The 16,241-nt window shown below is 52.8% G+C and overlaps 1 protein-coding gene across 2 annotated transcripts in view; it reads left to right on the forward strand.

Moving 5' to 3' along the window:
• The window catches only part of PLCG1 (phospholipase C gamma 1), a 38,961-nt gene that overhangs the window by 14,027 nt on the left and 8,693 nt on the right, over nt 1-16,241 (forward strand). For both annotated transcript variants that reach the window (XM_021713653.1, XM_008060577.2), the window contains exons 2-19: nt 8,263-8,415; nt 8,528-8,621; nt 8,773-8,820; nt 11,088-11,172; nt 11,271-11,354; nt 11,581-11,615; nt 11,809-11,881; nt 11,984-12,085; nt 12,310-12,428; nt 12,518-12,603; nt 12,679-12,799; nt 13,818-13,986; nt 14,131-14,253; nt 14,334-14,435; nt 14,522-14,709; nt 15,035-15,235; nt 15,319-15,438; nt 15,522-15,702. In XM_021713653.1, coding sequence (XP_021569328.1) covers nt 8,263-8,415; nt 8,528-8,621; nt 8,773-8,820; nt 11,088-11,172; nt 11,271-11,354; nt 11,581-11,615; nt 11,809-11,881; nt 11,984-12,085; nt 12,310-12,428; nt 12,518-12,603; nt 12,679-12,799; nt 13,818-13,986; nt 14,131-14,253; nt 14,334-14,435; nt 14,522-14,709; nt 15,035-15,235; nt 15,319-15,438; nt 15,522-15,702 — 2,084 coding nt within the window. The remainder of the gene's footprint in view (nt 1-8,262; nt 8,416-8,527; nt 8,622-8,772; nt 8,821-11,087; nt 11,173-11,270; nt 11,355-11,580; nt 11,616-11,808; nt 11,882-11,983; nt 12,086-12,309; nt 12,429-12,517; nt 12,604-12,678; nt 12,800-13,817; nt 13,987-14,130; nt 14,254-14,333; nt 14,436-14,521; nt 14,710-15,034; nt 15,236-15,318; nt 15,439-15,521; nt 15,703-16,241) is intronic.

Consider the following 16,241-nt stretch of genomic DNA (forward strand, 5'->3'; position numbering starts at 1 on the left):
GAGGTCCTGCTGCCCAGGCGGATCTCGACCCCGCGGGCTCAGGCAATCCACTCACCTCAGCCTCCCAAAGGTGCGGGATTACAGGCAGAGCCACCGAGCCTGGCTTGTTTCTTCTTTTTAATTGGAGTCTCACTTTGTCACCCAGACGAGTGCAGCGGCACACTCCCGGCCACCGCAGCTTCGACCTGCTGAACTCCGGCGATCCTTCCACCTCAGCCTTCCAAGTAGCCAGAACTACAGGCGTGCACTACCACGCCTGGCTAATTTTTTTAAGTTTATTGTAGAGACAAGGTCTTGCCAAGTTGCCCAGGTGGGTCTCGAACCCACAGGCTCAGGCAATCCACTTGCCTCAGCCTCCCAAAGTGCTGGGATTACAGGCTGAGCCACTGAGCCCCGCCCATTTGTATGTTTCTGTTGGAAGGTAAAGGGGGAATGTTACAGCCTCAGGAGAGAGGAATGGGAGAGAAAAGTCCACTCCTTCTCTAGACTTTGGGCATAGGCAGCCAACTTGGGAACTGTTGGCTGTCATGTGGCCTGGCTACTGCTAGGTCATGTTCCTTCCCACCTGTGTCCAGGTTTGCTCTGTGTCCTCTTCGGCCACCTCCTTCCTTTTCTTTCAGAGCTTTGAAAACCCTGCTAAAGCTGGGTATTTCCAGGGTATCTGCAGTACAGTGCCTGCCACATCCCACAGGAAGCTGTGCCAGGAACCTGGGGAAGGGTAACCCAGGTGTGGGGTCAGAAGTGGGCCAGATGGCAGTCGCATCTCTTCGAAGCTTCCTTTGTCCTTCTCTCAGCATCCTCTGGGGAAGAAGGCTTAGCTCCATGAACACTCAACCAGGTGGTGTAGTTTCTTTGGAGGGTGATGGGGGAGCAGGAGGAGTGGAAGAGGTTTATCTGTTTGTTGCACACTGCATGGAGGTGGTGATTGATGAGAGATCATTTTTAGGAAGATCTGCACACCTCTCCTAACCTCTGGGACTCACTCTCCTGAATCTCCTCATGGTGTTGGCTTAGGGCCCAGCAGGGCATGGGTGGTCAGAGAGCCCTACCTCTTTTACGGTTCTGTTTTTCCCAAAGCTCTGTTAGCATCCTGTTTTTCCCAAAGCTCTGTTAGCATCCCCTGGTTCCCACTGGCTGCAGGAGCCTTTGTGTAGGGACTCCTCAGTGTTTCCAGACATCGCCCCCAATTGTGTCTGGTCCTTTTTCTGTCCCTGTTATCACCCTGCTGACCACTGCATTTATGTATTTGTTGTAGCTCCTCAGCCCCTGTGGCCCCAGTGCACACCTCTTCCAGGAAGCCATCTTTGATACTGTCTTTGAGCATTTGTGGTCTTTACTGCCTCTGTTACATAATTAGTACTGGAGTCTAACTCCTATGTGTTGTTCCCTCCTGCTCTTAAGCTCTCTGTAAACATTTTGAGACCTTCCCAGGACCTGGGTTTGTGTTGGACTGGTGGGGAATGGAGAGAAGAGTCAAATGTCGCTTTCCTTGGAGGAACTCATAGGCCAGTGGCCTACACACCGGGAAGCACAAGCAGGTGTGATGAGTGGTGACACACAGCAGAGGAGAGGTCACCCAGTATGCCATGGACTGGGTCTGGTGGGGACTTATGTGAGAAGGTGGGAGTGATGTGTGCAAAGGTTGAGAGAGGAAGGAGTGTGGGAAGATGTGGTCTAGAGTCTGTGTTGTGTTAATGGAATTTGGACACCTTTTGAGGAGGTCTGGGCTTTCCCACTTCCTCTAGTGCCCTCTGCAGGGCAGGGCACACAGGCCTAGAGGGGGTCTGGGGTCCACAGCGCACAGGCGGGGGCAGTGAAAATCTCCAGAAGGAAAGGGAACTGTCCTGGTTATATTCACTTACCTCTTTCAAGCTCTTTCATGTTTATCATGAGTTGCACTTTTTAAATTACAAATTTTGTTTACATCATACATTCTTAAATGGATAGTTTTCCTGCTGTTTACACCAGTTAACCTATGCACTTTATAAAGGGAAAACACTCGTGTGTGTGTGTGTGTGTGTGTGTGTGTGTGTCCGTGTCCGTCCGTGTCCCTCTCTCTCTCAAAAACCCTCTCTTAAAGGAAACATTTCAATGAAATTATGTTTCATGTCCAGAAATTTGAGGTGTATGCCATTTCCATCTGTTGGTTTGTTGTTGTTTTCTTGGCCATATCTTTATCATTTGCAGGTTTTAATTTTTAGTATATCTTCCTGTTCCTTTCTAGTAAGATCACTTTTGTGTCACTTGCCTTATTGGCATCTCACAGTAGCTCAATGAAGGAGGTACCAGGAATGGTGATCCCTTTTGTAGGTGAGGAAAATGGGGCTCAGAGAGATGGGACCATGCCTCTTGCCCACCTTGCCAAGCTTTTGCTCCTAATACTTCTCCTTTCTGTCTAATGAGTGATTAACAGGCCAGTAGATTTGGGGGACCTTTGTCTGCAGCGCTGTTTGGAAGTGGCTTGGTTGAGGGCAGGGGACACTAGGATACAGGTTTCAACTAAGAAACTTGAGTTTAATTTAGAGTCTTGGATTTGATGGTTGAGCTCCCTTTCAGCCCCCCAGGGCAGGGCTGGCTGGTGCTCACTGGTCATACTCTGAGGAGCCCTGAAAAAGGACTAGTGCCCTGCCTTTGCTGTTTTCTTTCTCTTCCCTGGGCTCCCTGCTGTCCTGGAACTCTACTTGGGCAACAGGGATACTGCCCTCATGCACATCCTTGTGGTGGCTAGACACGGTGATTATCCTATTGCACTGGGCAGGAGGAGAGCTGGTGGCCAGCCTGTGGCTTGGCCTGATGTCTGGGAGGGGGTGGGGAGCAGGAGTCCAAGACAGGAAGCAGCCCTACCTTCACAGGAGCCAAGCACACAGATGGGTCCTCTGTGGTTATTGTCCTCTCCTCCTTTCCCAGGCTTCAGACTGGCTGTCAGCCATTTAGCTTGTCCCCTGGACAGCACCTGCTCCTCTTTCCACCCAGTGGATTGGGTGCTGTCCCAGGCGTGGGAGCCTACTCTCCTGTAGAGGCAGGTTCTCAGCAGAGCTATTGTAACTTCACAGCTCTCAGAGTGCTTGCAATTAGTTATGTTGCTCAGATGAGGAAACAGTCTCTTCTTAAAGGGAAAGCAATGGCCATTATTGGCATGTCCAAAAGGTAGTGTTCCTCAGGGCTGCATGGCCCGGATGCTGTGTTCTCGGTAACTGCTGGTGTCTACTCTCTGTGGTCTCAGGCCAGGAGCCTGTCCCATGTGCTGAGAATGGGGAGAAGAGAAAGGAGATGATGGTAAAAGATCAGTGCCCTCCCCAGTCTCCCTGGCCTCGTCATGTAAACTTTGATGTTACAAATTCAGTCTTGTGGCATTCTGCCTCAATGCTTAGAGCTGGCCCCAGGTGCCAGGCAGCAAGCACGTTTCCTTCTGCCAAAAAACCAAAACACAAAACAGTCTGAGGTTAGGGATAGTAGGGCAGGCAAAGGCAGATTCTTCTCTGTGGTGTTTTTGTGTAATAGTGGGCCTACATGTGAAAGATCTGTGGCAGGTCTGCCCCCACTGAAGTCTTCATCTTATCTGTGATGAGCCAGAGAGGATAGCAGACTTGTTGAGGTCTTAGCTGTATGCTTAGAGCCAGGATTTGATACTTGGTCTTTGTAATTTCAGGTCTGTTGTTCTCCCATTCTCATACCCTCTGTGTGTGATGTGGTGGGGGTGCCTCAGACTGTTGATGAGCCTGCAGGTGAGGGGCTGCAGCTGGAATAGGCTGCATGTGGCAGGCTCAGGAAGCAGCCTCTGATTTAGAGCATATCTGCATACACTGATCTGAGCACAGAGTCCCAAGAGTCCTACTTCCCCTCACACTGTGTCCCATCCTGAATTTGTAACATCAAAGCTTACATGACCAGGCCAGGGAGACTGGGGAGGGCACTGTTCTTATACCATCATCTCAATTCTCTTCTTCTCTTTCTCAACCCAGGGACAGGCTTTTTGAGTTGGGGAAATGGCTGCTTGATTTTTTTCCTCGTGGCCCACCTTTACCTCTCCTGGGCTTGAGTTTGCCCCCAGTGGAACCCTGGCAGATAGCCATGTTTAGTTTCCCCTACTGCCAGCTTTTTAGACCCAGTGTTGATAGCAGTAGGCATATAGGTAGGCAAGTGTCTTCTCTCCAGTCTTCATCAGGACTAGTGCTTCCCAGCAGGGCCCTCGCAGCAACCTTGTGTGGTAAGAGGAAACCCTAGTTTCCTCATGGGGAAGCTGAGGCTGGAAGAGCAAGGGACTGCCAGGGCCTTACAGCTAGAATTTAAGAGCTGTGTGATTCTCTTCGCTAAGCCTGGCAGCCTTCGGGAAGGGGATAGTCAGGGTAGGCTTCCTGAAGGAGCAGGAAAAGGCAGATCTCCACCTGGGGCAGGGAGTAGAGCAGGGCCCCCAGGATTCTACTAGGCAACCAGGCAACCTGACCATTGAGAAGGTTTTCAGCCCTCAGAGCTGACATGTGATGCAGTCTGGGCACAGGTGAAGGTGGTCCCTCATTACCTCAAAACCCCTCAAGAAGAAGAAGAGTCTTTATTTCTTCATGAGAGTTAAATGTGATTACATGGAAGGGACTGGGTTCCTCTCACTGCCCCAAACTGCTTATCTTGTCACTGTCTGCCACAGCCACATTTGGAAGGGTAGTACTCAGACCATTCCTGAAGCCTGGGCAGCATTTGCCTTGGGCCTGGGGACCTGGTGCTTGGAGGAGTAAGCATGCTGAAGCTCTGATGGGCTGTGCCCTCTCAAGTCAGGGTGAACCTGAGGATTGGCCTTTTGTCATCATACTACACATCAGGCCTCCTGGTCATGGGTTCCCTTGTTTTTAAAACCCTGCACTTATCCTCAGAGGGTTCCTCCTTCTTGCTCCTCTGTCTTTTACATAGCAAGACCCTCTCAGTATTTCTGGCTTTTCTTTTCCCCAGTGATACTCTGAACATTGTTCTCTCCTGGTCCTGAGTAGGAGAGGAGTGCTGGATCATGGGTCTCTGGGTATAGGGTGCAACTTTCTTACTCCTCTAAGTAGTCCTCTCTTTCCCAAACTCCCAGGTTCTGGGAAGGTCTCTCTTCCTGCCCTTCATGACTCATGGCAGGTTTGATCCAGACCGTGCTGAGCTGGCTTAGCCTCCCCAACCTCCCAAACCAGGATAGAGGCTAGGCATGTCCAGGGAGTCTTCTCCTTGTGATGGCACTTCCTAGGGAACCAGCCCTGGCTCTCTCAGGAAAAGGGACCCTGCTGTATTTGTTCTGGAAGGCGAGAGGATGGGGGGTGGTGAGGTTGGGAGGTAGCACAGGATGTGGCTTTCAAGAACTTAGTAGAGCTTCTCAGGCTCCTACCAGGTCCTTTTCAGCCTGCTCTTGGTTTGATGCACTTGGAGGGCATTGGGGCCTGGCTGGTGCCTCCTCATGGCAGGAAGTACAAAGGACTAGATGTGGCCTGTGGGAACTTGGGAGAGTTGGAGCCTGGCCTTGAGCTACTCTGTGCCTACTTGAGTGCCTGTTCTGTCTTCAGACTGGTTTCATTGGATATGTACCCTGAAGCACAGTGCAGGCTGGAAATTCACCTGGTACCCATTGTGTGTGTGTGTGTGTGTGTGTGTGTGTGTGTACACACGTGCGCATGCCCACACGCCCACACTCACCTTTGCAAAAAGATGTGGGAGGGGAATGATAGCAGTTCTGCACCGGAAGAGCTTACTGGTTTCTGTTTCAAAGGGCAGCGTTTGTGGTGGTTTTGTAGTTTTCCATCTGGCCATTTCCCCTGATGGAAGCTCCTCCTTCCATCCTAGGAAGCTCTGTGTTCTCAGGTTAGGTCTTTATGACCCAGTTCCCTTCCTCCCTCCCTCCCTCTTTGTCTTTCCCTCTTTTCTTTCTGGTAGCGTCTCAGTGTCATCCAGACTAGAGTGCAGTGGCATGATCACAGCACACCACAGCCTCAACTTCCTGTGTTCAGGTGATCCTTCCACCTCAGCCTCCTAAGTAGCTGGGACTACAGGCATGTGCCACCATGCCTGGCTAATTTTTGTTTTGATTTTTAGTAGAGATGAGGCCTTGCCAGGTTGATCTTCAACTCTTGGCCTCAAACAATCCTTCTGCCTTGGCCTCCCAAAGTGTAGGGTTACAGACATGAGCCACCATGCCCAACCCCTTAGTGTAATTCTTCATTTTGATTCCATCCCTATTTTGTTGTCCCTCCCCCCACCTATGAGCCTGTGTTTTTCATTTGTTCATTCAGCAAGCAGTAGGGGCCTGCCTAGCCTGAGGGAGGTGAGGAATGTACATATATAGTAGCACAAGGCAACAAGAGTATGATTACTTCAGGAAGGAACTTCTTTCTCAGTTGGGCCTTTGGTGGAAGAGAGTGGAGCCTGGGAAAGGGACCTTCCCAGGCTAGGGATCAGGATGAAATGGGTAGGGGAAGCACTGGCTATTCTTGTCCTGGGTCTAGCTTAGTGTGGATGGAGCAGAGAAGATGGGAGGGCAAAAACTGAGAGGTAAATCACTGAGCCCCCAAAGAGCTTTGAGGGCCTTAGAAGGAGCATGTACTCGTTAGGCTGGCAGCCTTGTAGAAGGGGTCAGAAGAATGGTGTATGAAGAGTCAGAAGACTCAGGAAGGATGATGACTGGTGAGAAATAGGAGCAGGTCAGCCTCAGGGAAGTCAGGACTCTCAGCTGGGGACAGGCCAGAGGGGTTTGCTGAGGGTACAGGAGTTGGACCCAGGTAGAACCAGTAATATTGTGTTGGGGAAACCAGCGTTAGAGCCAGAGGTAATGCTCACTGTTCCAGGTGGGACAGCTGTGGCTGTGGCTACAGGGACAAGACAGGAAGGGAGAGTGCCTGGGGGAGTTGGACCTCTTAGGACATTCCAACTAGATTGGTGTGCAGTTTGATCTGGGGGGCTCCTAGGATGGGGGGTGGCCAGGCAGAGTGCTGGCACTTCTCCAGCTCTACATTTTCCAGGCCAGTCTGGGTTTAGAGCATGTTAAGAGGCTCCCAAGCTGAGGGAGTGCTCAGAGAGGCATCTCTGTTGACTAAGCCAACTTCTTTTCTTCCCTTTGACCTGATCCTCCTTAAGTCAGTCAACTCTGGGCTGAAACATCTGTCCTTTGGCCAGGGACAGCACTTCCCTGTGCTGCAGAGCATGTCAGGACTTGAGCCTGAGCACTTTGGTGAGGAAGCAGAGGAGTCAGCACTGGGTAGGCTCCCTCCATGTGCCACATGGAGTGCTGGGTGCTTTTAACTGTTAAAACTTTTGATCTTACCAACATCTTCCTGGAGCTGCTGTCTGTTACTTCTCTTCATAGATGAAGCAGCGGGGTCAGAGTGATTGCCACTCTGCTAAAACCACACAGCTAACGTGAGGTGGAGCTAAGATTTTAGTTCAGGCAGTCTCACCTCAGAACTCATGCCTGTTTTTTCCACCACCCTTCCAGAGAAACTCATTTAAGCCCTTGGCTTTATAGGTGGTAAAACTGAGACCAAAAGTTAAATTAGTCTCATGGCATCATTGCTGAAGTTAGTGGCAGAGGTGGGTCATCTGTCATTCAGGCCAATGTACCTCCCTGACTGCACCCTGTGAAGGCCGGAGAGCATGCAAGAGCCCTTTGGCAGCTCAGACAAGGAAATGGTCCCAGGCAAAACAGTGGTTTAGGCCCAAGATGGCTGCTGCATCTGGACAGCCTCAGGGATGATCAGCCTTCTTGTTGAGACTTGTGTGGGGATGTCTTTAGGGATGTGGTGTTTCAGGGATGCACCAGTCCTTTGGTCCTGAGCCTGTTTTCCTCCCAGGGATCCTGAGGCCCATCTTGACTTACCCAGCCCCAGGCCTGCCCCTGGGACTTTATGATTTTCTTTGTGTGTACTTTGTGTCAGCAAGTGGTCCCCATGAACAGCCTGGGGTCCTCATTTCTCCTTCTGGAATCCAGCTCTTTTCCAGGTCACAAAGTACCTCTGTGAAGAAAATAAAGATGGGGAAGGGACACTGCTCAGACCTTCCTTTCTCCTACATAGCCTTCACTGACTCCTCAGCCCTTAGCTGAGATCTGTCCTTAGACACAGCCCACCTCTCTTATCAAACAGTGTGACTGTGAGTGGTCTTGGCTCTGCCCCTGCAAGGGCAGGTCTCTTTTTGTGGTCTCTCCCTGAGGGAGAGTGTGGGAATAAATGAGGAAACCAGGCTGCCCTCCCTTTAGTGTTGATTGTGGGAGACCTCAGCCTAATCTTAACCTCTTTACTGCCATCCCAGTTGATATTCGTGAAATAAAAGAGATCCGCCCCGGGAAGACCTCTCGGGACTTTGATCGCTATCAAGAAGACCCTGCTTTCCGGCCAGACCAGTCACATTGCTTTGTTATCCTCTATGGAATGGAATTCCGCCTGAAGACCCTGAGCCTGCAAGGTGGGAGCCAAGGGACTGGAGGAAGTAGGGAATAGTTAAGGGGAAAACCCACTGGCTTCTGGCCCAGTGGCTTTTATGTGCCCTCAGCCCAGCTGTTTCTCCTTGCTCACAGCCACATCTGAGGATGAAGTGAACATGTGGATCAAGGGCTTAACTTGGCTGATGGAGGATACATTGCAGGCGGCCACGCCCCTGCAAATTGAGAGGTAAGAACCACTCCTGATGGGGTTAGGGCTGGGAGGGACTGGGGGCAGGGACAACAGGCCTCTGTGGGCCCAGACACTGCCTGCTGATCTCTTCCTCAGGCCTGTTCCTAGATGGAGAAGAGGTCCTCACCTCAGGCTTCTCTCTCTCCAGGTGGCTCCGAAAGCAGTTCTACTCAGTGGATCGGAATCGTGAAGACCGGTAAGTACTGGGCTGTAGCTCTAGCCCAGTGGGATGGGTAGGGATAGCAGAACAGCCGTGCCTCTGGGCAGCTGCCTTGAGAGCAGTGGTGCTGGGGGCAGCAGAAAGTTTTGACCCAAGCAGCTTTCTGCATAAAGCCCTTGGGTGACCTTGGTGCAAGCTGATGACAGAAGCCAGTGACCTCCTGTGTACCCTGCCATTGTGGGCAGATTGGACATGTAGAACTGATCGTGGGTGTGTTCTGGAGGTGAGGATCAGGGTGGCCAGTCGTGTGTAAGGTGTGCCTTGAAGCTTATGACTCTGGAGCCTGGGGTGGCAGCTGGAGGGGCCAAGGAGAGAGTGAGGAGCAAAGACCAGATAGTGTGGGTGCTGCACCTTGGTGAGTCCTTGTGATTGTCCTGAAAGAGGAGCAGCCATGGAAGGGTTCTGAAGAGAGGAGTGGCGTGACCTGACTTGGAGTTTCTTAGGGTCACTCTGGCTGCTGTGCAGAGAGCCCAGTTAGGAGTTGCTTCTCCAGGCGAAAGATGAGAGGGCTTGGATCAAATTGGTAATGGTAGGAAGTAGCTGGATTTTGGCTATATTGTATTTCAAAGATAGAGCCAGAAAGAATTTCCTGACATTGATTTTGGGGTATGAGAGAAAGAGAGAAGTTGAGGATAACAGTACAGATGCTCTTTGGCTTGAGCAACTGGAAAATGGAGTTGCTGTTGCCTGAAATGGGAAGACTGTGGGAGGAGCCCATTCGGAGAGCAGCTCAGGGGTTCAGTTTGGGGCATGTTTTCAGATTTCTGATGCCTGTTAGCTGTCCAGGTAGAAATGTTGAGTAGGCAGGTAGATAGAATAAGTTTAGGGGAGCAGCTGGAGCAGGAGACAAGAACTTGGGAGTATATGGATTATGCTACAAGCTGTGGGGCTGGGTGAGATCACCTGAGGGCAGGCATAGCAAGAAAAGGGAAGAGGCTCAGTGGTTGATCCCAGACCACTCCCATATTGGGGATTATGGGAAGCAGAGATCAACTATCATGGTAAGAGGAGAGCCCAGACAGTGCTGAGGGAGAACGGAGTGGTGAAAACTGAGAGTCGACTGTTGGATTTAACAACATGGTGGGTAGAAAAGTGTCAGCAGAGTGGTGGGGTCTCAAGGGAAGGAAAGGGAATGAGGATGGCTCTGCCAAGGAACTTTGCTGTGGAAGGCCACAGAGACAGCAGCAGCTGGAGAGGTAAGCAGGTACAAGATGTGTTGTGGCAGGAGAAGTAACAAGCTGTCTATCCACAGAGGGCGAGGTTGTTGATGCAGGCAGTTGGGACCAGGAGTCCTCTGTTTTCTTACTGGAAAACACGGACCCTGACAGCACCTACCTCCTGGGTAACTGAGGGTCAGAGCAGAGGGGAGCTGTGTAAGAGAGCACTCCCACAGCAGTGCTTGACCACTCAGTGCAGAGCTGAGTTCCTTCAGGGAACGTTGGTGCCTCCCCCCGGTCTCTTGGGGCCCGGGAAGGTGGACCCACCCTCCCCTCCCTGACACCACCTTCCAGGAGAGAAAGCCTCCTTTTTCCCATCTTGTCTGTCCTGTTGCCAGGTCCAGCAGTATCCCCTAGCCCCATATCCTTGGCAGAACACCCCTTGAGAGCAGGGATACTTGTTCTCTGTGTTTCTTTCCTGGAGCTAGTACCTTGTCTGGCTCCAGAGGATTGCCTGGCAGTTGTATTTGACTGAGCACACCCATCCCTTTTACTTCCCCCTCCCCTTGCATCGTGGTATGCCTTGTACTGTGGCACTAGGTGCTGACAGGGGTGGAAGACAGTGGGTTCTGAGGACCAAACTCCCAGCATTCCAGTGGGCAGCAGGTGGGGAATCCAATGCTGAACTGCCCCCCACAGGGAATTTGTGAGTGAGCACTGTTTTCTGTCCTGGATGAGCCAACTGCCACCTTGGAGAGTTTGAGTCACAGGCCTGAGCAGGGCTGGTGGGAGGGGAGACCTCGAGAGTACTTTTGCCTCCTATCATGCCTGACATGCTTTACTGAGCCTGATCACTTCTTCCTTGCCAGAATCACAGGTTTTTCTCTAGTCAGATGAGGAACCTGAGGTCCAGAGAAAGGAAGGGACTTCCCCTTGGACACCATGGGTTCTGATCCAGTCTTGCCCTCAGGACTCCCCAGGTTCCCAGAATAGTATATTCCTGTCCAGCCCCAGGTGGGCTCAGCCCACATGTCAGAGATCATGAGAAGCTGGATGAGGCCACTGGGGATGTTCCTCTTTTCTCAGTATATCAGCCAAGGATCTGAAAAGCATGCTGTCCCAGGTCAACTACCGGGTCCCCAACATGCGCTTCCTCCGAGAGCGGCTGACGGTAAGGGCTCCTAGGGGCTATCTGCAGTGGTGGGCAGGGGAGACCAACAGCCTGTCAGCCAGGGAACCTGACTGATAGTCCTGCTCTGTACCATGCAGGACCTGGAGCAGCGCAGTGGGGACATCACCTATGGGCAGTTTGCTCAGCTGTACCGCAGCCTCATGTACAGCGCCCAGAAGACGGTGCATGAGCCACCTGCCCTCCCCTGGCCCTGCCCCTGCTCCTTCACCTACCCCCAGCCCTGCCTGCCTCAGCCCTGCTGCCCTGGTTGGGGGCTTTTGGGTGCCATTTCTCCAGTTCTTCTCCTCTTGAAGCCTGCCCCTGTGCTGCCCAGCCTCTCTTCCTGAGAGCCCCTTTCCCACATGGCCTCCTGGGGCTCTTGCCCTGACCAGGTTCTGTTTCCTGCAGATGGACCTCCCCTTCTTGGAAGCCAGTGCCCTGAGGTTTGGTTTGGTTCTCCCCTGGGCCCCTCTTCATCTCTCTCCTGGGTGATTCCTGACCCATGTGGGAGGCATTGGGAGTGATGAGCCATGTGACTCATTCTGGAAGTTGGGTTCTTCCTTCCAAGGGGCCCCTTGTTGCCTGTCCACTATGCTAGCTAACTGGTTGCCAGGCACTTACCTTCTCTCCCTGTAGGGCTGGGGAGCGTGCGGAGCTTTGCCGAGTGTCCCTTCCTGAGTTTCAGCAGTTTCTCCTCGACTACCAGGGGGTATGGCTAGACTGGGGCTGAGGCAGGGCTTCAGATTGTTGGGAGGCAGGGCTCATCGCTGATGGAGGCTTCTCTCATGCCCTGCCCTCCCCACCCCATCAGGAGCTGTGGGCTGTCGACCGGCTACAGGTGCAGGAGTTCATGCTCAGCTTCCTCCGAGACCCCTTGCGAGAGATCGAGGAGCCATACTTCTTCCTGGATGAGGTGAGCCTCACCTTTTCTGTCAAAGAATGGGTGGGGGTGACCAGAGCCTCACTGGGGTCCAGGAGCTAGACCCTCCTTAGGGATGCCACCTTCTTCCTACCTGCTGTCCACCTTGCCCGCCCCAGTTGAGACAGAGCACCCCCTCCAGCACCCCCTTCCCTGATCCTCGGTGGAGCAAGGCAGAGGCTCACTTTCTCTTTCCTTCCACATTTGTTGCTGGACAGTTTGTCACCTTCCTGTTCTCCAAAGAGAACAGTGTGTGGAATTCGCAGCTGGATGTGGTGTGCCCAGACACTATGAACAATCCTCTCTCCCACTACTGGATCTCCTCCTCGCATAACACGTGAGTGTGGCTGCTTCGGCCCCACCCAGTCCCTTCTCAAGAGGGAGAAGGGCCCACCTGCTCATACCTTCCTCTCCCTGCCTATCCAGGTACTTGACTGGGGATCAGTTCTCCAGTGAGTCCTCGCTGGAAGCCTATGCTCGCTGCCTGCGGATGGGCTGTCGCTGCATTGAGTGTGCGTGGGGCCCAGGGGCTGGAGGAGGGAAGATGGGAGGCCTGCACACTTGACCTTGGTGTTGTTGCTCCCTAGTGGACTGCTGGGATGGCCCGGATGGGATGCCAGTCATTTACCATGGACACACCCTTACCACCAAGATCAAGTTCTCAGATGTCCTGCATACTATCAAGGAGCATGCCTTTGTGGCATCAGAGTGAGTATCGGGGGGAGGACCCAGGGGTTAACTTGGCTCCAGCTCTCTCACTCCAGGGACAGAGGGACCCCTCAAATGTCCTGTCTCAACTGCACCCGCCTTTCATCTTTATCATTCTCTTGGCCTCTCCTCCTCCTGCTTCCTGTTTGAACTCTTGCTTCCCACGTTAACCTGTTTTCTGTGTCCTTGGCCTACTCTTTTCATGGGTCCTTAAGCCTATGGAACACAGTCACACTCTTCTCATCTTAGAAAACTTGTCCCTTTAGGCCAGTGTCCTGACAACTCATTTTCCCTTACAGCCAAGAGAATTGTCCATGTTCCCTGTGTCTCTTTTTTCTTTTCTTTTTTTTGAGTCAGGGTCTCACTCTGTCGCCCAGGATATAGTATAGTGGCATGATTATGGCTCACCGCAGCCTCGACCTCCTGGACTCAAGCGATCCTTCTGCTTTTGCCTTCTGAGTAACTGGGATTACAGGCGTGTGCTACCGTGCCTGGCTGATTTTTTAGTTTTTTTGTAGTGACGAGGTCTTGCTATGTTGTCTAGGCTGTTCTTGAACTCTTGTGCTCAAATGATCTTCCTGCCTTGGCCTCTCAAGGTGCTAGGATTATAGGCATGAGCCACCATGTCCAGCCCATTCCTTCAGTTTTATTCACTAGGCTCTGTTACCTTACTGAAGGGATTACCAGGGGCCCTTCAAAAGCTAAATTTGGAGGTTTCTTCTCATCTCTTTTGACCTCTTTGGCATGGAATCTCTTGCACTTTGGGCAGCTTCCATAACTGGAGCAACTCTGGGGACTATGGCAATTGTCATCTCTCAATTCCTATTGTCCTTAAACCTGTAGACCCTACTGTTCTCTCTCATGGCCATGGCCTACCTCCTCTGGGATAGTTTTTATAGATGAAGGTGGCTGTAGGCCTTGGGCTCCCAGCACCTCTCTGTGAGGAGCTGTTTTTGCTGAGCCTTAACTTCACAGAACTGCAAAATCTGTGACCCTGTGCTCTTTGCCAACCCCACAGGTACCCCGTCATCCTGTCCATTGAGGACCACTGCAGCATTGCCCAGCAGAGGAACATGGCCCAGTACTTCAAGAAGGTGCTAGGGGACACACTCCTTACTAAGCCCGTGGACATCGCCGCCGATGGGCTTCCCTCACCCAACCAGCTCAAGAGGAAGATCCTTATCAAGGTAGGGATGGCGGACTGGTCGGGGAAGCCTCATGTTTCCCAGCACTTCTCCCAGGCCATGGTCCCAGCTGTCGGGTCTAGGACTGGGTGAGGAGATAGGGTGAGGACTGGGCCCTACATTGCCCTATCCCGGCTGCCTTCACAGCACAAGAAGCTGGCAGAGGGCAGTGCCTACGAGGAGGTGCCTGCATCTGTGATGTACTCTGAGAATGACATCAGCAACTCCATTAAGAATGGCATCCTCTACCTGGAGGACCCTGTGAATCACGTGAGGGCTGGGCAGGACTGGGTATGGTGGGGCCAGTGGGGGTGAGGACTGGCTCATGGGCCCTCCTTGGTCTGTTCCAGGAATGGTATCCCCACTACTTCGTCCTAACCAGCAGTAAGATCTATTACTCTGAGGAGACCAGCAGTGACCAGGGCAATGAGGATGAGGAGGAGCCCAAGGAGGTGAGTGGCCGGCCTAGGTCTGGGGGCTGGGCCAGGTTGGTCCTGGGTTGGTGACTGAGTGTGTTTGCTGCTGCCTTTCCCCACAGGCCAGCAGCAGTACAGAGCTGCACTCCAACGAGAAGTGGTTCCACGGGAAGCTTGGGGCAGGGCGGGACGGGCGGCACATCGCCGAGCGCCTGCTCACTGAGTACTGCATTGAGACTGGAGCCCCCGACGGCTCCTTCCTAGTGCGAGAGAGTGAGACCTTCGTGGGCGACTACACGCTCTCTTTCTGGTAACACTCCCAGCGTGGGCGTGTGTGCTCAGTCAGCATGTGTAGACACAGCACCACCCAGAGATAACCACCATTAACATTCTGAGCCTTTTGTTCCAGGTTCTTACATGGAACATCGTTTCACTTGTGTGCATGCGCACACATACACACATACACAGTTTTGGTTAGTTTGAAGCCCTCTTGTAGGACTGCCCCCTCACCTGAGCTCTTTAGGAGGTAGACCTTTCTCTTTGAGACTTGATGCCTCACTTGGGGTAAACTGGGTGTCTAGGGCTCTGGCCTGTTTTTCATAGCCTTTCTATACCCTCTGTCTCCTGTCCCGCAGGAGGAACGGGAAAGTCCAGCACTGCCGTATCCACTCTCGGCAGGATGCTGGGACCCCCAAGTTCTTCTTGACAGACAACCTCGTCTTTGACTCCCTCTATGACCTCATCACACACTATCAGCAAGTGCCCCTGCGCTGCAATGAGTTCGAGATGCGCCTTTCAGAGCCTGTCCCACAGACTAATGCCCACGAAAGCAAAGAGTGAGGGAGGGGTCTGGAGTGGGACTGGGCTGTGGGTGGGGTGGGACCAGGCTATGGGTGGGCCTGACATCGCCTTTCCACAGGTGGTACCATGCAAGTCTGACCAGAGCACAAGCTGAACACATGCTGATGCGCGTCCCCCGTGATGGGGCCTTCCTGGTGCGGAAGCGGAGTGAGCCCAACTCATATGCCATCTCCTTCCGGTAAGGGGTATGGCCCTGGGGCATGGGCCCCTGCCTGGGTCTGGGCTACTATGACCCTTTGTGACTCTTCTGTCCCTGTGAAGGGCTGAGGGCAAGATCAAGCATTGCCGCGTCCAGCAGGAGGGCCAGACTGTGATGCTGGGGAACTCAGAGTTTGACAGCCTTGTGGACCTCATCAGCTACTATGAGAAGCACCCGCTGTACCGCAAGATGAAGCTGCGCTACCCCATCAATGAGGAGGCACTGGAGAAGATCGGCACAGCTGTGAGGAGGCTGTGTAGAGGGGTTGTGGCGAGGGAGTCAGGGGAGACCCAGAACCTAACAGTCACTGGGTAGTCTGGAGGTGTGTGATGGCAAGACCTAGGGTATTGTAGGAGCTCCCAAGAGGTCTTTGAGCCCAGCGGGGAGCCACTGTGTGAACTGGAGGGACATCTGAACTGTGTTTGCAAAGATGGGGACCTGCACTCTGGTAGAGGGCTCCTCTTGAGGCAGGGTATGGGGTGAAGAAGTTCTGGGGCTCACACAGGGAGGGGCACACATACGCTGGAAGCTCATCCAGTCAGGCTTTGCCTAGAGTTTGTCCCAGGGCAGAAGAGATGAGGCGACCCAGTGGTGGGTGTGAACAGCAGAACTCTTAGAAGTGAGACTAGTGAGGAAAGGAGGCAGGACCAAAGGCCCAGGGAGTGGGTGGTGAGGGCTCTGGAACAGGATCTTGGATAGAAAGAAGGAGTCAGTACAGCAGATCAGTTGAGAGACTCTTGTCCTCAGTGGACAAGGGTGACTGGGAAGAGGCCTATTGTCTG

Source organism: Carlito syrichta, unplaced genomic scaffold, assembly GCF_000164805.1.
Source record: "Carlito syrichta isolate Samal-C Ts95f unplaced genomic scaffold, Tarsius_syrichta-2.0.1 Scaffold304654, whole genome shotgun sequence".
In the NCBI taxonomy this organism is placed as follows: Eukaryota; Metazoa; Chordata; class Mammalia; order Primates; family Tarsiidae; genus Carlito; species Carlito syrichta.